Source organism: Alexandromys fortis, unplaced genomic scaffold (assembly GCF_014885135.2).
Source record: "Alexandromys fortis isolate MF-2015 unplaced genomic scaffold, M_Fortis_MF-2015_v1.1 scaffold_116, whole genome shotgun sequence".
Classification (NCBI taxonomy): domain Eukaryota; kingdom Metazoa; phylum Chordata; class Mammalia; order Rodentia; family Cricetidae; genus Alexandromys; species Alexandromys fortis.
The window spans coordinates 3,412,688-3,438,065 of NW_026067998.1; the positions used below are offsets into that span (position 1 = coordinate 3,412,688).

The 25,378-nt window shown below is 43.0% G+C and overlaps 1 protein-coding gene and 1 pseudogene across 3 annotated transcripts in view; one reads left to right on the forward strand and one right to left on the reverse strand.

The window, feature by feature from the left end:
- Positions 1–699: 699 nt before the first annotated feature.
- Positions 700–11,240, reverse strand: LOC126512664 (Y-box-binding protein 1-like; annotated as a pseudogene).
- The window catches only part of Slc4a7 (solute carrier family 4 member 7), an 80,068-nt gene continuing 65,730 nt past the window's right edge, over positions 11,041–25,378 (forward strand). The window contains exon 1 of one of the 3 annotated variants that reach the window (XM_050160498.1): positions 11,041–11,286. In XM_050160498.1, the coding sequence (XP_050016455.1) occupies positions 11,239–11,286 (48 nt within the window). In that variant the 5' untranslated portion in view covers positions 11,041–11,238. The remainder of the gene's footprint in view (positions 11,287–25,378) is intronic. The other 2 variants (XM_050160496.1, XM_050160497.1) reach the window with 2 other exon arrangements.

Genomic DNA, 25,378 nt, shown 5'->3' on the forward strand with positions numbered 1-25,378 from the left:
AAAAAAAAAAAAAAAAAAAAAAAAAAAAAAAGAAAAGAAAAAGAAAAAAGATGAACACCAGAAGGAGGGGTAGACTCATGCGCCCTACGGTGTCTAATATAGCCCGGACTGTCCTTAAATTGATAATTCTCTTGTCTTGGTCTCTTGAAAGTTGGTATTTTAGGCATGGGGAGTTTATATATGGGAGAGGGAGGTGAAAAGCTTCCCTTTGTGCCAGGCATAAGGTCCAGACTACTTGCTTTGGAAAGACCAACATTTTGGAGACCAGAGTTGGTGTCATCAGATTTATTTAAGGGCTGGCAATCTGGAGAAGACAGAGTGGCTCAAACTTTGAAGCACCATCTCGCAGGGGCTGAGGGTCACAAAGGCTTTTCTAGGGAGGGAACGTAGACCACGAAGGTAAATTGCTGAAGAAGGTAGTATCTTTCATCAAGTCATCCAGGACATATCACCTTTTCCCCTTACCCCCAACCTCAAGTGTTCAGGACATCACAATAAAACTGAGGTTTTTAAAACAAAAGCTCGCCTTTCTTCCCAGCATTTAGGAGGCAGTGGTAAATTAATCTCTGTGAGTCTGAGGCTAGCCTGGTCTACAGAGTGAATTCCAGAACAGCCAGGGCTACATAGAGAAATCTTGTCTCAAAAACCAGAACAGCACACCTTTATTTTTTTTTAAAGGTGTATTGAGAAAAACCAGACCTTTTTTTTTTTTTTTTAAAAAAACACATTTGTCATTACCAAAAAGAGACATCTTTAGGTAAAAATAATAAAAACCCCATGCTGCATAGATAATGCAGATAGTTCTAGCGTATCTGGTCAACGGGCAAAAAGCAAGCACTTAAGGTCTTCAGCTCCAATCTTTGTTCATTTCTTATTGCTGGAATTTCATATTCATTTCTTCTTGTTGGATGACCAAACCGGATGATGGTAGAGATGGTAAGCCGGCATTTACTCAGTCCCGCCCTGCTCAGCCTCGGGAGCGGACGAATTCTCAGCTGGTGGATCGGCTGCTTTTGTCTCTTTGCCTTCTTGTGGTTTAGGGTTCTCTGGGCGTCTGCGTCGGTAATTGAAGTTGCGGCGATACCGACGTTGAGGTGGCTGCTGACCTTGGGTCTCGTCTCCTTGATTTTCTTTGTCCTCTTCATTGCCGTACTCTCTAGGCTGTCTTTGGCGAGGAGGGCCCCTGCGAAATCGTGGTCTGTAACCCCGATACATATTCTGTCTCACTGGTCTACCTTGCTCTCCTGCACCCTGGTTGTCAGCACCCTCCCTCCATCACTTCTCCTTGCACAGGAGGGTTGGAATACTGTGGTCGACGCCCAAAGGGTCTCCGCAAATAGTAAGGTGGGAACCTTCGCCTGCGATAGGGCCGGGATCCCAGCACTCAGGAGGCAGAGGCAGGTGGACCTCTACGAGTTCAAGGCAAGCCTGGTCTACAAGAGTTAGTTCCAGGGTAGGCTCCAAAGCTACAGAGAAACCCTGTCTCGAAAAAACCGAAACAAACAGAACAGAACAGAAAAACAAACAAAACAAACAAACAAAAAACTAAAAACTAGCTCTGGTTTGGGCCTTCCCATCAGGTTAGGCCACTGGTTCTAATATGCAAACTGATTGTGAGAAGCAGAGGAAGATTTATTCATTATGTTCACACTTGGAAGAGGAACAAATAAAGGGGTCTTATGACACACATCCAACCTTAGGTTCTGACATTAGGTTCAGGCTTAAATAGAGGACAGGATCAACAGATGGGGGCTGGGGAGATAGCTCAGTGGCTAAGAGCACTGATTGCTGTTCCAGAAGACCCTGGTTCAATTCCCACCACCTACATAGCAGCTCAAAAACTGTAATTACACTTCCAGGGTACCTGACACCATGGCAATTTAAAAAAAAAAAAAAAAGATCAACAGATGGGCATGGTTGTACCAGCCCTTAATCCCAACACTCAGAAGGCAGAGGCAAGAAATATCTGAATTCAAAGCCAGCCTGGTCTAGAGCCAGCTCTAGGACAGCCAGGGCTACACAGAAACCCTGCCCCCCCCCCACTCCAAATAAATATAGTAAACAAACAAACAAACCAAAACTCAGGAAAACATATATACATCTCACTTTGGGTTGAACAAGTCGGTAGGTCAGCTGGGAGGTTGTCAAGCACTATGCTTGTCTTTGGTGACCAATCAGGGCCTACACTATGCTCACTTTTGATCCAGGGTGCATATCATTCACAAGGGTAGGGGAGTTGGTCTGTCCAATGAGATTTTTGTGTTTTGAGTTCAAGATGACCACAGGTGTAGGACAATGAGTTTTATCTCTCTGCCTTTTGCAAGGACAGGTTACGTGGAAGAGTCAAACAGGAATCTGACCTAAGGACACAATCCAAATGGGAAAAGACTCCCAGACCTTCGCACAACTGAATCCATGATGGAAGTACCATGCAGGCTGTAAAACAGCTTGTAGACAGCACCAGCTGCCAGAATGAAATCAAACTCCTACTCCATCAGACTCCAGAGCCCTGGCAGTCTTTAAGTGTAACAACCTTTCTTTTTGACTCCCTGCTTCTGGCTAACTGTTCTTGCTGACTAAACTGTGTCAACCTAGGACATGGTTTTTGTGCTTTAAAAAAAAAAAAAAAAACCAACTCATCTTGTGAAAGGCTCAGGGCGACACTGAAATCCTAAACACCCGGTGTAGTCGCTAGCTGGCTAACAAAGACTTTCTATTGGCTTAAACCTCCGAAGTAGTCTTCTCTGGTGGACACCCCACAATCAAACAAAGGCAGAGACTCCAGACTGTCCTGTTTTTAGCTTTCTTGTGAACCTAAGTAAGGAGTCAATGTTTTTTATTAACATCAGTTTGTAAATGTGTTTCTCCACATATCCTGCCTCCTGTAGTCCATCCCACTGATGTTTATTTTTTAAATATGCATTGTGATTTTTTTTTTGCATCCTTGAATTATGGGTGTGTGCTACCACACTTTCCATTTCCCATATATATTTTTTTCTGGTTCACTTATGTAGCTCTGGCAGGCTTGTACTCTCAATATAGACCAAGCTACCCTTGAACTTGTGGCTATTCTCATGTCTCTGTGTTGGAACTATAGGCACCACACTAGGCTCTTTTCCTGTGTTGTCTTAAAACAAACGTATTTGCTCCTAAAGAGTTAGATCACAGAAGGGCAATACAAAGGCTCCTAGAGGTTCTAGGCTCTAGGAAATAATCTGAGATAATATTTCCCACTTAACATTTTAATGACTTAGGTGGGGCTTCTCTTTGGAGTTTACAAGTCCTTCTCAAGGGAGGGGAACTCGCCCTCACTTCCAGGATTGGTTAGCAGGAGGGCACAGGAAAAGAAGAAGAACCAAAGTTTCTTCCTCAGGAGCCTGGGATGCAAGCTCCTTCCGTTTACACGACTTTGCGCCCACCTCTCCCCCACGTGACTTCCAATCTGACGAGGACAGGTGCATTTCCTGGTCTTCCGACAGCCACTGCAGTTAATTGTTGCATTTAACCAACCATTGCTGCAGTTCCATAAGGAGAATACTGTATTTATTCCCAGAAGAGCTCCCAGAAAGATATTATGGGGAGGTGAGTCACCTAAAGTCTCCACTATGAGCCCAGAGAGAATCATCTCAGTACTGTCCCACCCAAACGTGGCAAGTGTTATCACTGATCTCGCTGCTTGCTATCCTTCTGCTGCTGAAACCAGGCTGTGCCCTGCCCTAAGCTACTTTGTTTTGTTTGACAGTGTTTTTCCAGCCTGTGCCTAGCTCTAGGAGATTTCGTTAATAAGTAGCCTTGGGCTCTATTTCCAGCAGGAGGATGACTCCTTATTGAGGTGGCTGTGTGAGCAGCATCGTCTGCCTGGCGTCACCCATACAGGTGGCACAGACGGAGAAATGACTTCTTCCTGGGAGAAGAAATGGTGTCACCTGTATATCGATTGAGGTGCATTGTGACTGCAGGGGCACATGGGTCTATTAGTGTGTTCTCAAGGAATCAGGACCGAGAATTTATGAGGCACACGAGACCACTTCCTCACAGGAACCCTGTAAAGAGTGGGTACAGCAAAGGTGATGGCTCCTCCAATCTGTTACCTGACCCTCTAGTGCGGATTGAGGACCAACAGATATAGAACTGCTGCCTATCCTGGAGGTTTCAGCTCGTCTTGGTTCCCACTGTTGACTCGGCCTCCTTGAATTGCCATCTACCGGTCCCCCTGTTCGTCTCTTAGGACCTGCTATCCTCCTGATTGTTTGTCTGGGTCCAGTTCGGTCCTTCTGCAGCCAAACTCAACTCGACAGTACAATGCTGACCCTGCAGCCTGACTCTGGGCCACAAACAGAGCAGGTTTTTTTTTTTTTTTTTTTTTTATTTATTTATTTTTTTAAGTTAGACCTCCAGTGGGGTTGGTTTGTCATCATAAGGAGAATCTTCCATCTCTATCGGTTCCCCAACTTTCATCTTTCATCTTTCTCAGACCATACTAGCAACTTAATAGCACACCTAAAAACTCTAGGGCAGAAAAGAAGAAATCGCACCCAAAAGGAGTAGATGGCCCAAAATCAATAAAATAAAAACAACCAACCAATAACAATCATCAAACCCCCAAAGAGTCAATGAAACAAATTTCATTGAGAAATTCAACAAGATTGACAAACTCTTACCCAAATTAACTAAAAGGCAGTGAGAGAATATCCCAAATTAATAAAATTGGAAATGGGAAGGGGAACAGAACAAGAGATACAGAGGAAATCCAATGAATCATAAGGTCCTGCTTTAATAACCTGTACTTAACCAATTGAAAAATGTAAAATAAATGGATAGTGTTCCTGATGCATACATACTACATACCAAAGTTAAATCAAGATCAGCTAAGCAATTTAAAAAGACTTGTAATCCCTAGTGAAATAGAAGCAGTCATTACAAGTCTCCCAATCTTAAGCGTGCTACAATCCACAGCCCTAACCCTAACCCTAAGGCCAGGGGTGGGGGTTGGGATGGGAACATGAGGGATTAGGTTAGACAGGTTGTGGGTGGAACAGAAGGAGAGAATAATGAAAGCGGTGTCTTGACAGGGGCACATTTCAGGTTTAGGGCGAAATCTGGCCAGGAAAACTCCCAGGAATCTGCAAGGATGACCCCAGCTAAGACTCCTAGCAATTGTGGAGAGGGTCGCTGAAGTGGCCTGCTCCTGTAATCAGATTGGTGACCACCCTACTGTCATCAGACAGTCTTCATTCAGCAGCTGCTGGAAACAGATGCGGAGATCCTTAGTCGAGCACTGGGCCGAGCTCTAGGAATCTTGCTGAAGAGAGGGAGGAGCAGGTCAAGGTCACCACAAGGGAACCCACAGAAAAACTAACCTGGGCTCATAGGACCTCACAGACTCTGGACTGACAGTTAGGGAATCTGCATGGGACTGACATAGACACTTGAGCAGCATGGCCTATTTGTGGGACTCCTAGCAGTGGGATCAGGGCCTGTCCCTAACGCTTCGGCTGGCTTTTGGGAACCTATTCCTCCTACTGGGTTGCCTTGCCCAGTCTTTTTTTTTTTTTTCCCTTTGGTTTTTCGAGACAGGGTTTCTCTGTGGCTTTGGAGCCTGTCCTGGAACTAGCTCTGTAGACCAGGCTGGTCTCGAACTCACAGAGATCCGCCTGCATCTGCCTCCCGAGTGTTGGGATTAAAGGCGTGCGCCACCACTGCCCAGCCTTGCCCAGTCTTAATACAAAGGGAGGAGTTTAGTCCTACCTCAACTTGATACGTCATACTGTGTTGACTCCCCTGGGAGGCCTGCTCCTCTCTGAACAGAAACAGATTAGGAATGTATGGGGGAGGGCCCAGAGGAGGAGGAGGGAACAGGAAGAGAAGAGAGGTGGGAAACTGTGGTAGAGATATAAAATAAGTGAAAACAATTAAATAAAAAGGAAAAACAAAAGTCTCCCAATCAATGCTGAGCATGGGGACACACACCTTTAATCACAGCACTTATAAGACAGAGGCAGGTGGGTCTCTGTGAGTTTAAGGCCAGCCTGTACTACAAAGCAAGTACCATGATAGCTACAGCTAGGGCTGTTATACAGAGAAATCCTGTCTCAAAAAATTAAACCAGTTGGAGAGTAGGGAGAGGTCTTCCAACCAAAAAAGAAAAAGAAAAAATCCCACGGACAGGTTTTAGTGGAGAATTCTACTAGAATTTCAAAGAAGAGTTACTGCTAATACTCCTCAAATTATTTCACAAAATAGAAACAGAAGACGTATACAGATGCTCTGATAGAAAAACTACATAAAGACCCAATGAAGAAAGAGAATTACAGACCAATTGTCCTTATGAACATAGAAGCAAAATATTCTCAACAAAATACTTGCAAAATAAATTCAAGAACCCATCAAAATGACAATCCACCATGATCAAGTAGGTTTCAAGCCATAGAGGCAGGAAGGGTTCAGCATGCATAAATCAATAAATTTAATCCGTCATATAAACAAACTGAAAGACAAAACCACATGATCATCTCATTCAGGATAGAAGAGCATTTGGCAAAATACAAAGCCCTTTCATGAGAAAAGTCTTGGAGAAATTAGGGTTACAAGAGACTTACCTTGTAGCAAACCCATAGCCAACATCAATTAAAACTGGAAAGAAACACAATGCAATTCCACTAAAGTCAGGAATAAGACAAGGCTGTCCACACTCTCCAGACCTATTATTTATAGTACTTGGAGTCTTAGCTAGATCAATAGGACAGCTGAAGGAGACCAGTGGGATTCAAGTCAGGAGGAAAAAGTAGAAACTTTGTATTTACAGATGATATGATGGTAAGCATAAATGATGCTAAAAATCCCTCCAGGATAAACACTTTCAGTAAAGCAGCTGGATACAAATTAAGTCACAAAAATCAGTTACACACTTGTATACAAATGACAAACAGACTGAGAAAGAAACCAGGGAAATAACACCTTTTACAATCATATCAAATAATATAAAATATCTTGGGGGTAACTCTAACCAAGTGAAAGATTTGTATGATAAAAGCTTCAAGCTGTTGATGAAGATATTAGAAGACAGAAAGATCTCTCACGCCCATAAATTAGTAGAATCAACATAGAAAAAATGGCCATTTACCAAAAGCATAAAAGATAATTCACTGAAATTCCCACCAATATTCCAAACAGCATCTTCAGCAATTGGTGTTGCTCAGATTCTATGTCTGCATGTAGAAGGATGTAAATAGAACCATAGTTATGCATCCCTGCTAAAAACTCAACTCCAAATGGATCAAAGACCTCAACATAAAACCAGATATGCTGAACCTGATAGAAGAGAAAATGGGAAATAGCCTTGAACACATTGGTACATGAGAAGATTTTTTAGACCAGAACATCATTAGCACAGACACTAAGCTCAACAGTTAATGAACGGGATCTCATGAAACTGAAAATCTTCTGCATGGATAAGGACACTGTCATTTGGACAAAGCAGCAGCCTATGGAGTAAGAAAAGGTTTTTACCTGCTATGCATCCAATCAAGGGCTAATATCCAAAAATATATAGAGAACTCAAAAAACCCTGAATATCCAGAAAATAGTAACCTGATGCAAAAAATGGGGTACATATCTAAACAGAGAATGCTCAATAGAGCAAACTCAGATGGTGGAAACTCTATAAGAAATATCTGACATTTTTAGCTATTATGGAAATTCAAATCAAAACTACTTTGAGATTTTATCTTATGTCTTTCAGAATGGCTAAGACTAACTAAAGAAGTGACAGCTCATGCTGACCAGGATGTGGAGTACGTGGAACATTCATCCATTGCTTGTGGGAGGGCAAATTTGTACAGCCACTATGGAAATAAGTGTGGCATTTCCTCAGGAAGATGGGAATTGATCTACCTCAAGACCCAGCCATACCACTCTTGGGCATATACCCAAAGAACACTTCATCCTACCACAGAGACATTTGTTCAGCTATGGAATTGCCATAATGGGGGAGACAGAGTCCCAACTGGCCACTTGTCACCAAAGAGGCTGCCAGTACCAAGATTGGGGTACATCTGAGTTGTTGACCAAAGAATCTCCGTTGGAATCTCTAAACAATGCAGGCTGTTGCTAAGGTTATAGGTTGTTGTCCACAAATGATGGGAAGGTCCCATTACTGAAGACAACACCAACACAGCTCATTGAACATGGAGAGGTTGAGCTGGCGCCCACATAGAGCCTTCACCTCTATGTTCAGGATCTTTTGTGCAGGAAGGTATTCTTCACATTACCAAAAGAGAAACTTGAACACCGAGCCAGCCACAAACCCTTTGATCTGCAACGGTGTCCTGCCTACAAGATATGCTAGGGCAATGGTTGCACAAAGCTTGCGTGAGTAACCAGCCAATGAGTGATTTTGATTTAACGCACACTCTGCAAGATGGAACCTATACCCGACACCGCTTGGGTGACCAAGAACCAGAGACTGCATTGCCCAGGGACCTATGGGAAAACCAAATACTACTGTTCTGAAAGAAGAAGAAAAGGAGGAAAAGAGGAAGACATAAAAAGACTCCTAGTGACATTCTGCTACACTCAAAGATCAGCCCCCTGCTCAGTCACCAGAGAAATTTCCTCCTGCCACAGATGGGAGCAAATACAGAGACTCACGGCCAGAAAATATGCAGAAAATGAGAGACCTTGGAACACTTAGTCCTAAATGGTGTGTCTCCATCGAATCCTTCCTGTCAGAGCTGGGAAAGACTGAAAGAAGCAGAGGTCATGAAGGACACCAAGAACACAAGGCCCTCTAAATCAATATGATCAAAGCCCACATACACCCAGCCACTGGAAAAGCATTATAAGATTCCTTAGAGTGCGAAAGAGTGGGTCTATATTCTTGTGCTTCTCTTGGGGTCTTTTCTCTCCATTGACTTGTCCTCTCCAGCTTTGATATTATACACTTTGCTCTAAGAGGGTTGAGAACACATTTTTACTTTTTGGTGTGCACGTTTGTATGTTTGTTGGGTGTGTATGCTTGCGTGTCTGTCTCGTATGTGGAGACACATGTGCATATGTATGTGCAAGCAGATGGGTTGGTGTTCTCCTCCATCACTTCCTACTTTTATTGGTTGAGATTGGGTTTCCCAGTTGGACCCAGACCGTGCAGTGGGCTGGTCTAGCTAGCTAGCTTGGTTGGAGGATCACTGGTCTCTGACTCCCAAGTACTACGATGACAGCTAACTGGCATCTGCCTGGCCATCGTTGTAGGGATGTGAATTGGTTTTCATGCTTGCTGGGCAAGTGCTTTCTCCAGCAGGCCTTCTACCCTTCTTCAGTATAAAGTGCATTCATAGGTTGGGGGATGTTGCTCAGTGGTAGAATGCTTGTCTAGCAGGAGTGAGTGAGGGCCTAGTTTAAACTCCTCGTACAGGAAAAAAAAAGTCATCAATCAATTAATCAATTATTCCTTTTCTTTATTTTTTTCATTTCTCTTTATTCCTTTATTGAGATTCTTTTGAATCCTTCTTAACGAGGCCTTAGAATGGTTCAGAAGAGCTCTTCTTCTCACTAGAACTCCTGGTGATTTGTTCTAGTCTCTGCTTCCTCATCTGTAAAATGGGGGCACAACACTAACCTGCTCTATTTGGTGTGGTTACACAGAACAAAGCAATCTGAGTCATTTATATAGAAAAGCGGTATTTCTCACAGTTCTCGAGACGGTGGAGCTTAAGGTGGGAGGGCCGCATTTGGTGAGAGCGCCTTCTTCCTGTGCCAACCCGAATCTGAAAGCAGAAGGGCTAACTGCGCGTGCACGAGAGCAAGAGTTGCTTTCGCAGTGCCAGACCCTCGGGCTACAAACATTAATCTGCTCACGACCCTGTGAAACCTCACATCCTAAACACCCCGTCTCTCAACACCATTGCACTGGGGATTAAGTTTCCAATCTAGTTTTCTGGGGGACACAGTCAAACCACACAGCAGGCATACTCTGTAGTATTGAGAGGATTAGAGACGAAACATATTTGCGAAATGTCACCGTCTGTAATTGCAGGTCTCTTCAAATGGTAGCTATTAACGGAAACACATCTGCTCTCGGACAATTAGTCACAGCCAACTGCCAGCCTACCCATACCTCTCTGGGAAATTTAGAACAAAAGGGGGTCTAGGATTCAGAGCAGGAACAGCCATCTAGTACACTTTCTATGTATTGCTGACAATGGGCTTTACTTATATCCTGCAAAGTACGGGCAAGAGGTGTGCTTCTGACCTGCCGGTAAGTATTTCCTTCCCCTGTCTGATTCAGCTGTTCTCAAGTCAACCTTTTATTGTTCTTATTAACATCCTGAAAACCTCGTTAGCAATAGTGATAAGAAGCACACCACGCGCCAAGCACTTTGGGACAGAGGGACAGAAATGGATTTAAAATTTCAATGATCTTGTGAGGTGGCGAACTTCATCACCTGAATATTTAACACGAGCCCTTTAGGGTGGACCCAACAGTGGGAAGGGCCTTGGTACTAGGCCAGCGGAGGGAGCACACAGGGCAAGTGGGCAAGTGTATCCCCTCGTTTACGGGCACATGATCGAGAGTTACGTCTAGGAGAGAAACTTGCAGAGGCGGAGAATGAATCGGGCGTCGTCCTGTTTCCCTCCTGCTTGTAAAACACGTGGTGCGGAGCCCGCCGGGCTGGTGACCCCACTCCACTTTCAAAGTCTGTAGAACTTCCGATCCGAAAAACTGAGTTCCACTCTCTCAGCCCCGGTCAATGAAGCCTTTACAAAGAGGGGCGGGGCCTCCGGGAAACTGACCGGGGAGGGGAGGGAGGGCGGGGGCGAGCCAAACCTCCAGAGTCGCTGATTGGCTGGCACGAATGTCTGTTTCCTCCTCCCTCCGCCCCCTCTCCGGGCAGCCGAGTCACGGGAGGCGGGTCGCTCGACGCCGGCCGTAGAGCCAAACCGGCAGGGGGGGGCGTGCTCTGGGGGGCGTGCCGGGGTGCGCCCCGCCCCCTGCCTACATCCCCGCCCCCATCCCCGCCTCCGCCCCGCCCCCGGCCCGGCGCGGCTGCCTCCTCTGCGCCGCGTCCCCCGGCCGCCTCAGTCCTCGCGGCGCGCCGTTGCCTCGCCGTCGGAGACCGCCCCGCGCCCGCAGCCCGTTCCCGGCGCCGGCGCCGCTGTCGGCGGCCAGCGCTCCGCACAGGCTCGCCCGCCGCGTGCCCGTCTTGGCCGCGGCCCTCCCAGGGTCCCTGGGGCGGGACCATGGAGGCGGACGGGGCCGGCGAGCAGATGAGACCGCTACTCACGCGGGTAAGGAGCGGGGAGGCCGAGGCCCGCAGACAAAGGCGGCGGCGCGGCGGGGGCTGGCGGGGGCTGGCGGCGGCCTCCGCGCGCCGCCGCCGGCCTTTGTGTGGCTCGTGGGGATCGCGGGGGGCGGCCGGCCCGGAGCCCTCCGGCGGACAGCTCTCCCGAGGACGCGCGTGCCCGCCGGTCTGCTCGCAGCCTCGCGGCGCCGTCTTCTCCTGCCGCGTGGACGCCGCCGTCCTCCGGCCCCGGCGGCTGCTCTTCCTGCGCCCGCCGCGCGGCAGCCTCCGGTCGGACCGTCGGTGCCAGCGCTCGGTGGAGTGTTGGGTCGCAGGCCCGGGAGAAGGACCGTGTGCCAGGTCCTCCCCCGGGCCCCATAGCAAGAGAGAGGACCGCGCCACCAGCCCAGCAGACCCCGCTGTCCCAGTGACACGAGCCAGCAGCTTTGGCAGGGGTGGGCTTGCAGAAGTGAGGTTCTTATTTAGACGGGGACAAGTGGCCCTTTCTCAAGAGACGGGGGAGCATCTGTGCCCCCCCCCCCACGACAGACTGTCTTCTTTCGTAGGCTATGACTCAAAGGATGGGGTGGTATTAATTTTCCTACTTGCAGTTTTTACTCTGACCAGCAAAAGCGGAGGGGAAGTTGCAGGGATAGATTTTTTTTTCCAGTCTTTTCACAGCAAGGAAAACAACTTTTCACTTCATTTTTTTCCCAATTAGAATTTTCTTAAGGTTCCCCTTTCCCACGTTACGTATTGTGGAGGCCACAGGCGGTAGTCATTCATTACTTCACCATATTCAAATATAAGTTCTTTAAATATAAAAGGGAACTTGCGTTTTAAGGCAGCGAGTTCGTCAGGCAGTGTTTATGGGTATGATGGGTCACAGTGATGGCGTCCTGGCAACTCTTGAGGATCTTTTTATGGTCTTTTAAAGAAAGTTAGACGGCACCTTCTCCAAGAGGACCTGTCAAATATACTGTTGCTTGTTCTTAACCTTATTTGCACGTTTTCAGCTGAACAGTAAACAGTACCCGTTTTCAGAAACTCTGTAAGCAGGGGTGGTACATCCGTAATAAGGCCATTGTGGTTCATTCATTCCGTGCAGTAGCATCCTAAGAGACTGTTCTGTGGAGTCCAGAGTGGAACCAGCTTTTTCCTGATAGAAGCTTCATTCAAGGAAGTGTGGGTGTGTCTCCAAGGGAGGCCGGGACAGGGGACAGCAGATGGCAATGAACTCACTTCTGGCATTAGTGGCTTGATAGGAGAGTGTTTTGGAAAGTCATACTCCCTAAGTCTTTGGTAGAATAAAACGACAATAATACATTTACAGAAATTAATCATAGAAAGAAGTTTCTGCAAGCTTCCAGTCCAGAAGAAGCAGTGAAAATGGGTTGACATAGTGGAAGGCTCTCTGATTTTTAAGAAGTTGGACACTTCGAAACTTAGAGCATCCCGTGCTCACTATACTTTGATAAGTAAAAGTCATAAAAATGAAATACTCTGGCGGTTGTCAGTTAAAACATTTTCTTCCCTTTTTTTTTCTTTTTTTGAAACAGGGTCTCACATTTTCCCTCAGGCAGGCCTCAAGTTTGCTCCCATCCTTCTGTCTCAGCCACACTAGTGCTATGCTTACAGGCCTTACCTACCAAGCCTCACTCTCAGTTCTAACATTCAGCTCACAGCAGACTGTTCTGCCTAGCCAGAATAGACTAAATCAAGCCGGGCTTGGTGGTACACACCTTTAATCCCTACACACGGAGGCAGACTTCTGTGAGTTCAAGGCCGGCCTGGTCTACAAGAGCTACAAGAGCTAGTTCCTGGATAGCTAGGGCTGTTACACAGAGAAACCCTGTCTTGAAAAGCCAAAAACAATAACAACAACAACAAAAACCAAACAAAAAAAAAAAGAAAAATGAAAAAATAGACTAAAATTCATAACTTACATACCTCCTTAAGTTTATAATTATGCAGAATTTGAGTTGCCATTAGGTTGATGGCTATTTATATTACTGTGAAGATGGGGCCAATCCCTTCCATAATTTAGTATCTAAGGTTTCTTCTAGGATTAGGATTTTCACTGATCATAGTTTTGGAGGGAAAATTCTTACTTCGCTTTATCTCTTGTTTGAGAGATTGAACTGGGTGAGGGAAAGCTCTCAGGAGCTAGCCTGTGCCACCAAGTCTGACTGCAACTTTTGTTTCTCTTTAGTGAAAATGTTTCCACTGTGGGTATCACTTAGAGTTTATAAGTCTTATTTTTCAGGGTAGAGTAAGTAGTTGTCAGTCATCTTTCCTAGTGTAGGCTGTAACAATAATGCTGTTCCTCTAGTTTTAGCAGATAAGCTTTCTTTTGAGAATTTTGGGAACATCCCATGAAAGGTTGCTTCTATGATTTCTCTCGTTTTTAGACTTTGACTCAGCTGTTACAACTCTAGGTATAGCTCTAGCTCTCCTGGAACTCACTTTGTATACCAGGCTGGCCTCAAACTTACTGAGATCCATCTGCCTCTGCTGCCCAACTGCTGGGATTGCACCACCATCCACCTGACTGGCTTTTTTTTTTTTTTTTTTTTTTTTAGGAAAGGTTCCCTGTTCATTTGAGGCTGATCATATAGCCAGAACTGGCCTCAAAGTGCAGTAACTTTCGGTCTCGGTCTCAACTGCTGTGATTATAGGCATGTTTCCCCTCTCCCAACTTCGTAGGTGTTAAGTGTCTCATGGATACTGGGTACTGGGAAAATAGACAAGCAAGGTAGATAGTCCTGACTTCAGTGAGTCTAGTTTGGCATATTGGGAGAACATAGTGATAACCTTTATATTTCATTTGTGAATGGCAGTTAAAACATTTCATAGTTCTGTTAGAAATAGTTCTTGAAAATAGGTATTCTGCTAAAGGGAGTAAGACTCAAGTAACCGAGCTTTTGTGAGTCTGTAAACAGCCTCATTTGGGGAACTGGGTTGCCACCGACAGCTTTTAGGTATATGGTAATGGTATCTTGCATATTACCAGAACTCTGTTAACCTTTCTGGCTTATTTTTGATAATTGGAGACTAGTTCATGGGTTTGTAACTGTAAAGGGAGACACCTGTCATCTGTCCAAGTGAAACTAGGCTTGGATTGGAGGACTGTTGTATCTGAGTCTGAGACCAGGTGATGGCTGCTTTAAGAGAGGAGCCAACACAGAGTTTCCCTTTTTTTTTTTTTTTTTTTTTTCCCCGAGACAGGGTTTCTCTATGGTTTTGGAGCTTGTCCTGGGAACTAGCCTGGGAACCAGGCTGGTCTTGAACTCACAGAGATCCACCTTCCTCTGCCTACCGAGTGCTGGGATTAAAGGCGTGAGCCACCACCGCCTGGCATCAGTTTCTTTTGATTGTGGAAAGGATATGAGAATTAGCATGGTCTTATACTAAACTCATACTAGTTGAGTAGGTTGAAATGGAAAACCAAAGTACCCTGGCATTGGAGGAACCTAGTATAACATTTTAGTGGCATGTGGTGTGCTAGCCCATATATATTTAAACTTTGGTAGTTGCTTGTCAACATCCTGTAATGGGTTGTTTTTCTTCCTCTTTCTCTCTTCTTTCTTTCTCTGTCTTACCACAGACGAGATCTCAAAGCGGATAGGATTCACAGCTACTCAAAGTGCCGTTTATGTAAAGTTGCATATGAGTTGTTTACAAGGGTAATGTTATGGGTTAGTTATAGATCTACATAGTTTAAACATTCTTTTTATGTGTGTGTTAGAAAGAGAGAGAGAGAGAGAGAGAGAGAGAGAGAGAGAGAGAGAGAGAGAATGAAAGGACAAGAACACGTAGAGATCAGTGCTCCATACAGTTGGGATAAGAATAGACACAATTTTACCCTCCTGCAGTTACCATTCTTGTGTGCGTTCAGTAGTTTTCAATTTTGAAGTAGCATGTATCAATACGAAAATTATTATAATTTTTACCAACAATAAAATATGTACCTTTTTTTACCAGAGAGTATCAAATATTTCTGTTGAGATATAATGATCTGGAAAAGTTTAAGAGTCATGTTTTTGATGGTGCTAACCCACCAAGGAGGTCTGGGATTGGCATTGTGAGATTGTGAGACAGGCCGCAGCAGTGCTGGAGGCTGGATGACTGAAGAAGTGCTAGGTTGGCCTGTGATTGCCATAGCAAGAGTGGATTAGGAAATTATGTGCTTATGATATAGATTTACATTTTATCAGGAGCCGATACTGTTTGAATGTTAATGCATTTAATGTAGCACCTTTTTCTTTACCCCTACAGTATAAGTGTATAAATTATAGTAGATTTTGACAAAGTGCCTTAGTGTTTTAAATACACTATTCTTTCTTGTGCAGAGTGTGTGATGTGAACTAATGCCTTTGCTTCCCATTCTGTCCATGTCTTTGTGGAGATCTTCCTCTGCCTATAGATTCCAAGATTGTTCTTCAAGGCTGCCCAGTTTGAGAAGCTGTTGATTGTATATCATATTTGATGAGGAACTTAGGATGTATCTTTGTAAGTAGAGTCACGGAAAAATGCATAGTTCAGTTAAAAACTGTAAAGAGTGAAACAAAACAGAAAAGGTAGAGTCACACTTGTGATATGCACATTTGATTCGGAAGGAGCGTGGAATGGTTTCCAAAGCAAGAATGAGTAAAGGGAAGGGTGATAGAAATTCTTCCTTTACAGCTTTCTATAACATAATTAATAACTTGGTGTGCATGTGCTTTGTACTTTTATATACATGATTTGCCCTACATAATAATATTTATTTAAGAAAATTCTTTTGGAACAAGTCTTACTGTATAGTCCAGGATTGCTTGATACTTTTCAGCTCAGGTTGGCCTTGAAATTTTTGTCCCCTTCCACCTCTTGCCTTCACAGTGCTTGTGTTACAAGTGTGTGCCAGTACCCTAACTTACTGGAATTCTTAATTTTGGGAATAAATAAAAGTATACAGGATCTCTTTTGCTTTAAAAATTAATGTACTCAACAAGAAAATAAATCAGGTTCATGTAGATCTCTTTCTCTCAAGTCCTCCTGATAGTTGCAGATGTTTTTGGCAAAAGTCTTTTAGGAAAAATAGGACCTATAGTTGGTCCTATCTGGAGCCCTGTTTGGGTGTAGACCAGGTTGTCCTGAATTCACACAAGTCCTCTGCCTCCTGATTAAAAGCATGTGCCGCCATGTCTAGTAGAAGCAAAAATGTGGAATAATTTTACACTTTGCCATGAAGGTAGTATTATTTTGATTTGGGAAATATCTTTTAAAACTTTAGCAGTGTTAACTGTTGGTACAGTAGACTGGAGAATGGAAGTGAGGGGGAAGACTAGTGCCTATAGACAGGAGGGTATGAGTTCTTATGGACACCTTCCGGCAGATGTACTAAGTTGTGAGTGGGCTCAGGTAGGTTGGGTGTCAGCAGTTCTCATCATCCTTGTGGTCTTTGTTTTATAGTCACTCTAGAAGTCTCTCTCTCTCCTCTCTCTCTCTCTCTCTCTCTCTCTCTCTCTCTCTCTCTCTCTCTCTCTCTCTCTCTCTCTCGGATCTTGCGATGTCCATCTGGAGAACAGGCAGGCCTTGAGCTCCCTTGACCTTGCCCCTGCCTCCATAGTGCTTCTATTACCACACTTTGCTGCTTTGATGTACGTTTAAAACTGGGTTTCTTTTCTCCTTGGGGTTCACATTGCCCCATTTAGATTGGAAGCAGAGCTCGTTTTTCTAGCAGTGACTCCTATCAAATGTGAAATTCATTGTTTTCTAAAAACTCCTAGAAGTTGGGTTCTTACACCTGCTTATGTTGTGTTTAGCTACGTGGGAGGCTAAGGTAGGGGGTTTGCATTAATTCAGAAGTCCAAGGTTAGTGCAGGTAGTATAGCCAATTTTCAAAAAAAGTTCTGACTTTTATATTCTATGAAAAGAATTGAGAACACCAAATTTTTGTTTTGTGAGAATGTAATTTATTTAAAATATGAAAAAGAGACTTTTGTATGATTAATAGTACTTCACAATAGAGCACTGTATTTAAAATTGATTAAAAATAAAGGGGACTGGTATGGCATCATAGGGTTCATGAATCACCCTCCAAAACTTGTTTCTTTTTTTTTTTTTCTGGAGAGATAGAAACAGCTTACATTGAAATCTCAAAGGAATCCAGAAGACAGCTAAAGAACGTGTCCCCATAATTAACTCACTTTGACTACATGCCTTTCAAAGGTCATAGCTTATAGCTTGCTTAAATAATTGTTGGGAATTTTTGGATCCACCCCATACCATTTACTAGTAATTTACTTCTCAGGTTGTAACGTCTGTAGGACATTCTGTCAAAGAACTGTAGCCAAATACGTTTGGGAAATGTCATACATACTTTTAGGAAATTCACAATGCATAACATTATATTAGGCTCTTGAGAAATCCTGTACTAGATAATATATATTAAACTTCGAGAGAAGGCAAGCACATTTGGTGGTTCCTAGAAAACATGAGCACCAGATCACTAATATATGTCATCGACCATTAAAACAGCAGGTCGGCGGCACGGGCTAGTAAACCTGTGCAGTGTAAACTTCGCTCTGCGCTAGTTACTGTGCAGCAGACTGAGAAACGTGCCATTCTGAAAGTTGCTTCTTGCAATCCTACCATCTGGGAAACCGAGGCAGGCCAGTTGCTGTGACTTTGGGCTACATCTTTGGAATGCACTATCTTAAAAACAAAACAAAAATATACTTATATGGCACAGGTAGAGTAATTATGGGATGTTCGCCTCCTGCCATCTGACAGTTGCTGAAGAGTGAGGTTAATCCTTTGTACTGATAGACAGGTAGCTAGAGCTAACTGATTACAGAGACCTCTCTGGGGAAAATTAAGAATGTCTGTCTGTGTAAGTACACTGGGGTGCTAAAGAGGAAGTAGAATACATCACTGTAGAGGTCTGACTGTCCTGGAACTTTCTCTGTAGACAAGGCTGTCCGTGAACTCACAGAGATCTGTCTGCCTCTCCAGTGCTGGGATTAAAGACATGCACCACTATTTATCTTTTTATAATTTTTGTTTTGTTTTTTTTTTGAGACAGGGTTTCTCTGTAGCTTTGGAACCTGTCCTGGAACTAGCTCTTGTAGACCAGGCTGGTCTTGAACTCACAGAGATCTGCCTGCCTCTGCCTCCCGAGTGCTGGGATTAAAGACGTGCACCACCACCGCCCGCCTAAAAATAATTTTTATGTTTAAACATTTATTTAAAAAAATTTTTTTGAGGCTGGAGAGATGGCTCAGTGGTTAAGAGTACTGGCTGCTCTTCCAGAGGTCCTGAGTTCAATTCCCAGCAACCACATGGTGGCTCACAACCATCTGTAGTGAGATTTGGTGCCCTCTTCTGGCCTGCAGGCAGACATGCAGGCAGAATACTGTATACATAATAATAAATAAAAAATAAAAAAAATTTTGAGTCTAGGCTGGCCTCACACTTAACGCAATTTTCTTGCCTTCATATATGTACCACCGCACTAGTTTCTAATTCCTCCTCCTCCCTCTCACCTTCTCCCCCAACCTCCTCTTTCTGAGATTGGGCATCTCTCTGTGTAGCCCAGGCTAGCCTCGGACTTTTTATGTATGCCATGTTATTCTTGAACAAAATCTCTATCCTCTGTTCTTAGTCTCTGTCATACTGGATGACCCCCAGATGGTTTTGTATATTTCTTTATGTCATGGGTTGACGTGACTTCATGAGCAGTGTTAATAGCCTGTAACATAATAATTACCTAATGTTCATGTTGTGAAGGTATTTCACCAATACTGTAGCTTATAGTAGTATATAATATCTCAAAAACATGACTAATATCAGTGACCTCCTAATTGTGTACTGTCTACCTGATTGTGTACTTTATTCATTTAGTCTTTGAAAATTTGAGTTTGTAGTTATTGGTGTTCTAATCCTGTTTATGTTCTATGTAGGAATGTGAGTCAGTGACCTGTAAAGGACAGGTTAGAGGTGTTATTTAAAATGCAGTGGCTTAGTATAAGGAAGTAACTGTTTGGTGATTGTACTGCTTATTCTTTGTCAACTTGACATAAGCTACAGTCATCTGAGGAAAAGGAGCATCAGTTGAGAAAATCCCTCCATCAGATTGGCCTGTGACATGTCTGTGAGGCATTTTCTTGATTAATGATTTCTGTGGTTGGGGTCAGCTTACTGTGCTCCTGGGCTTGTGGTCCAGGGTTGAATAAAAAAGTAAGTGTGCAAGCCGTGGAGAGCAAATCAGAGTGGCTTCCTCCGTGGTCTCTGCTTCAGCTTTGACTGCAGGGTCCTGTCTGGGTCTCTCTCAATAGACTCTAAGCTAAAGTAGACCCTGATCTCCCTAAGTTGTTTTTGGTCATGGTCTATATCACAGTACAAAGCAAGCTAGGACAGTGATGTATAACTAAAACCCTTTCTTTTTGAGACGGATTGACTGACCTTAAACTTTAGATGTTTTTTTCTGACTCCTGAATGCTGTAATTACAGGTGTGCCAGCACGCTGAGCTGGTGTTTACAGTTTCTTAAACCTAGATTTTCCCTTTGTGAAAATACTTTTTAGTAAGATTCATAAATGTTTTTAAGTTATTCACAATATACTTAAGATTCATAAATATTTTTAAGTGTTTAAATATTTTAAGTTATTTAAATTATGAGTACTATTTTTGAGGAAAAAACAGGTAGACCTTTAAAATAGTAGTGCTTCCTGGTTATTTCCAAAGTAGTGAAATTCATTGTGGGTGGGCTCGAGGTATCTTTTTACCTTCCAACGGACATTTGACAGATAATTTAGTTTATCCTAGTGTGTGTGTGCTTCTGGCATCTGTTAAGTAAAGTCCAAATAAGTGATGACCTAGGTCGTATAACCTGCTAAAGCAAAGTAGTACATAGACTAAAATGTCATTAATGCTGAGATTAAGTATCTCTGTTCCAAAGGATTTGATTCGAGAGTCAGAGTCAAGAAAACAAAAGTGTCAAAAGAGGAAAGTCAGAGTAAGTTTATCTTAGTTTATTGTATGAAACCACATACATACATGCATGCATATATAGCCCAGGTTGGCCCTGAAATTGTTGCTCTATGTTCAAATGTATATTGGGTGCTCATGCAGAGACCCAAAGTTGATGTCAAATGTCTTCCTTGATTGTCCCACAGTTTCTTTATTGAGGCAAAGTGTCTTGCTAAACCTGAGTTGCCTTTGTGGCTAGTCTGGCTCCCAAGCTTGAGTCCAGGGATCCCTGGTCAGTTCCTCTCCACTCCTGGAATCACAGGCAGCTGCCATGCCTCCCTGGCTCTTACATGGCTGCTGGGTGTTTAGACTCGGGGCTTCCTGCTTTTGCAGAAAGCACTTTGTTCACCAAACTGTCTCCCCAATCCATAGTTTGACTTTTTTGTTCTTGTTGCTATTTTGTGTGTATATGTATCTTAATATGGGGTGTGCTCATGTGTTTGTGCCTGTGTGTGTACATGGAGGCCAGAGGAAGGTGACATTGAGTGTCCTCTTTCATTCCCTGAACCTACAGCTGTGTCATGCACCCCCCTACCCCTACCCTCAGCTTCTAGGTTGGAAACTAGCAAACTGCAGTGATCATGCTTTGTCCACCTACCCTTCTTGGTGCTGGGGCCGCAGGGATGCACTGATTATTTGGCTCGTTATGTGGTTGCTGGTATTCGAACTCTGGTCCTTAGGCTTGCTTGGCAAGTGTTTTTAACCAGTGGGCCATTAAGTTACCTCTGTAGCCCCTTTAACCATTATTTTTATAATATGTTTAGTTTATTATTTACAATTTCATACATATATACAGTGTATCTTAATTCCAATGCCCCTCTAACTTCCTCTGGATCTTCCCAACACTTCCTTAACCTTCATGTTCTTCTCTTCCTCATCTTCCTCTTCTTTATAACCATTGAGTCCAGTTGATGCTGCCTGCGTGTGTGTGGTTGTGGGGCCATCCACTTGAGCATGGGCAACCTAGTAGTTGACCATGAAGAAAAGTGCCTCCCTCACTCTCTTATTCCTCACCTCAGAGTTGAATCTCATGAGCCCCCTCCATCCATGCTGAAAAGCTGATTGGCTTGGTCTTGTGCAGATCTAGTTTGACTTTTTTATTTTAAAGCTGCGTGTGTGTGTTTGTGTGAGTGTGTGTGAGAAAGAGTGTGTGTGAGTATGTGTGTGAGAGTATGTATGTGTGTGTATGTGTGAGAAAGTATGTGTGTGTGAGTGTGTGTGTGAGAAAGAGAGAGAATGTGTGTGAGAGAATGTGTGGGTGTGAGAAGAGTGTATGAGTGTGTATGGGTGTGAGAATATGTGTGAGTGATTGTGTGTGAGAGAGTATGTGTATGTGAGAGAGAGAGAATGTGTGTGTGAGAAGAGTGCGTGAGTGTGTGTGTGTGTGAGAGAGTATGTGTGTGTGTGTGTGTGTGTGAGAGAGAGAGAGAGAGAGAGAGAGAGAGAGAGAGAGAGAGAGAGAGAGAGAGTGTATGTGTGTATGGGGTCTTGTCTAAGAAGCTCAGAAGAGGGTGTCATCTCTTGGAGCTGTAGTTACAGGTTGTTGTAGGCCGCCCTACGTGAATGCTAGTGTTTCAATTTGGGTCCTCTAGAAGAGCTACAAGTGCACTTAACTGCTGAACTGTCTGTATCCCCTAGTTTAACTTTTTTGTTTTGTTTTTTAAATTTTTTATGGAGACAGAGTTTTCCCTATAGTTTTGGAGTCTGTCATAGAACCCATTCTGTAGACCAGGCTGGCCTCAAATTCACAGAGATCCACCTGTCTCTGCCTCCCGAGTTCTGGGATTAATGGTGTGCACCTCCTGGCTAGTAACTTTTTAAAATTATATTTAAATGAGTTGGAGTTTGTCCTTACCAGGTTACCTTTTAATTTCCTAGGTAAAATTTTCTATCCAGATGTAACCCACTATGATAACAGCATTGTAGGTGAAATATTGTTGTATGACTTTCCTTGGGGAGATGTGAACAAATGTTCACTGATGACAGACCAAAAAAATTATTTTACCGAATCTAGCTTAGTGAAGCAGTGAATTTATTGGGATTTCTTACAGGGCTGTAGGTGACAGATTACTCATAGCTGCTGAATCACTGAGACAGGACACAGGTTATACCCATGCTCAACTTGTAGGCAGCTTTGCCAACCCAGCAGTATGGATTAACCTTGAGGATGGGCCTGGTGATTCTTATTTATTTGAAGTGTTTGATGAGACCTGTAGGTTTTGTTTACTTCCTGAGCCTGTAGGTTTCTTTCAATTCTAAGAAAACAACCATTAGACAAGTACACTAAATTGTAACACTGTAACTAAATTGACATTTTTCAATGCAAATGTAAGTTGAATTTATATTGTTTTTGTCTTTGACATTTAAGTATGTAATAGTATTATTGTTGTATTTGCATCACTGAGGATTGAGCCCAAGGCCTCCTGAATGTTAGCAAAGTCTTTACCTTGGCCTGAGCTGTATTACTCTTAAGAAAATCAGCCAGATACGGTGCTATCCTCATCCGTACTTACGTCAAAATGTAGTTATAAAAAGTTTTTGAAGTACTATGAATATTTAATACAGCTTTAAAAATGGCCTTGAGGAGTTGTCTTTACTTACCCTATATACAATATAAGAAGAAAATTTCCTATTTCCAATCAAAGCCGTTAGGCAGGAGACTTCTGGTGAGGCCTGAATTTTGGTGGTGATGAAAACTGAAATAAGTCATGTGAAATTATTTCAGTGTGGGGGATGTGGTCTGGCCTTGCGCTTACTAAACTGTGTAGTAAATGAAGCAAGTCTTCATTTGGTTTACATGGATTGTTTTTCTACAACTATTTCCTTCTAACTTATCTGTAGAAATCAAATTAAGATCAAATATCCATGTTTATTATATTTTTGCAGACCCCCTACCATGCTATCATTTTTGCTTTTTATGGTAATACTTTTAATATTATTAGCTGTTACTAAATTACTTGATTTACAGTATTGAAGAGTAATTAAGTGAATAGTTTTTGTGATGAATAATTTATTTTCTTAAAATTACCCCATGAGATGTATGAGCAAGTAGCATTATTAGGATAGATAAGGTTACATGTGCTTTAACTTTGAGGATGGTTGATGTGTTGGAACACTGTGGCTTTGACATTGTCTAGTCCTTGATTTGAATAGTGACCAAGTTCATGGTACCTGAAAGAACTCTTGTGAAATTAAGAATGTCTACATAGTCCAGCAAAGAGGTAGGACTTGGTTTCTTTTTTTTTTTTTTTTTTCTTAAATAGATGGGTATATGGATTAATGAATGACTTTGTTTACTTGGGTTGAGGACTGAATGCAGGGCCTTTATGCATGCATATCACCTCTCTTGTTTCCTCATGCAGCACTTACTTCCATGTAGGCTGCTGATGGTGTGGCACATGGTAGATGTTTCCTCAGACATAACAAGGGCAGCCTTTATCTTCAGTAAGACAATTGATACTACTTTTTATTTGTTTTGTTTTTAGAGCAATAATAATCTGGGCTTTCAGGCAAAAAGGATTTTGGAAAACTTGTGTCTACCAACCTGACACTGATATTTCTTAATACTTGGTCTTAGCCACACATGCATGGTTTTGTTGACAAACATGAGTCTTTATTTTTCTTACTATGTCATTTAAAAGACACATGATAACCATTCAAATTACAAAATCCAGAGTGGAAGCACTTGGGAAGTTGAATAAGGAAGATTTATATGACTTCTAGCATTTTAGTCTGTAGAATCCCTTGTCTCAAAAAAATGAAAACTTGTTGAGTATATTGTTCAGTGGGTAGCATGAAATGCTATTCAAGAATGAAGTCCTGAGTGTGGGTCCCCAGCACCCACATAGAAACAGCTAGTGTGTGCCTATGACTTTAGTGCCTGTGTCCAAAGACCAGCAGGTCTTTGGAGGCTCACTGAACATCCAGTCTATATAAAATGGCAGATTTGATTTAATGAGGGACTTTGTCTTTCTCCACCTCTCACACACATACCAGAACAACAAAGCAGAAAAGAATACATATACAAGTGGGTTTTGATAACTGTATGTGGAATATTCATTTGAAGTTGCTTCAGGTTTCACATTGCAACTAACGTTTCCGAAATGAGTTGAATTAGTATTAAAGAGGAATTTCCACTGCTAATTGAAAATAGTATTTGCACTGTGTGGCGTACCATTTTTATTCCAGCATTTGGGAGACAGAAGCAGGAGGATTACAAGTTTGAGGCCAGCCTGGTCTACGTAGGGAGAACTTTTTCAATCAAACAAGAGCACAAAGTTGTCCTCACAGAAGTTTGAATTGTTTTTGATATACTTATTTTCACTAAGGTGTTACATAGCTCCAGGCGGTGGTGGTGCATGCCTTTATCCCAGCACTTGGGAGCCAGATACAGGCAAGATGCAGGCGGATCTCTGTGAGTTTGAGGTCAGCCTGGTCTACCAAGTGAGTTCCAGTACAGGTTCCAAAGCTACAGAGAAACCTTGTGTAGAAAAACTAAAACCAAAAGAAAAGAAAAAAAGGTGTTACATAAGTTACTGTGTATTTTTTTTTTATTGTTTTCTAAATAAACTCTGAGTTTTAATTCTACTATGGTAAAAGTAGATATAACTCTTAGTAACAACGACCCCTTAGAAGTCTCCAGTAATGAGTATGGAAGGGTCCTGGTCCTGGGGCTGTGCTGCTTATTTCTGCCTGCCCTTCCAGTTGTTAGAGATTGTAATGTGACTGTCAGTTTTATTAGCAATGTATTAGTAATGTAGTTGGCAGTAATTTGGTATAAATTTAGTGATCCTCAGAAACAAGTTCTCTCTGAATAAAAACATTTGGGGTTTGCTGAAATTCAGTGACCAGCTTACTGGAAAGTACAGTATGGCACACACATGGACTTAAATAGCCACACACAGGGTCCTTAGAATGTGCTCCCTTTGTTCTAGTGTTGTGGATAGACTTCCTTTAAACGGATTGCAGCTTTCTTTCAGTTCATCTTTCCTTTTCTGATTCATTCCCTTTCTCTTCCCTACACTTTGCTTTAAAGATAAAGTTTCTTGGCACCCTCCCCAGCTAGCCGTGAACTCACTGTGTAGT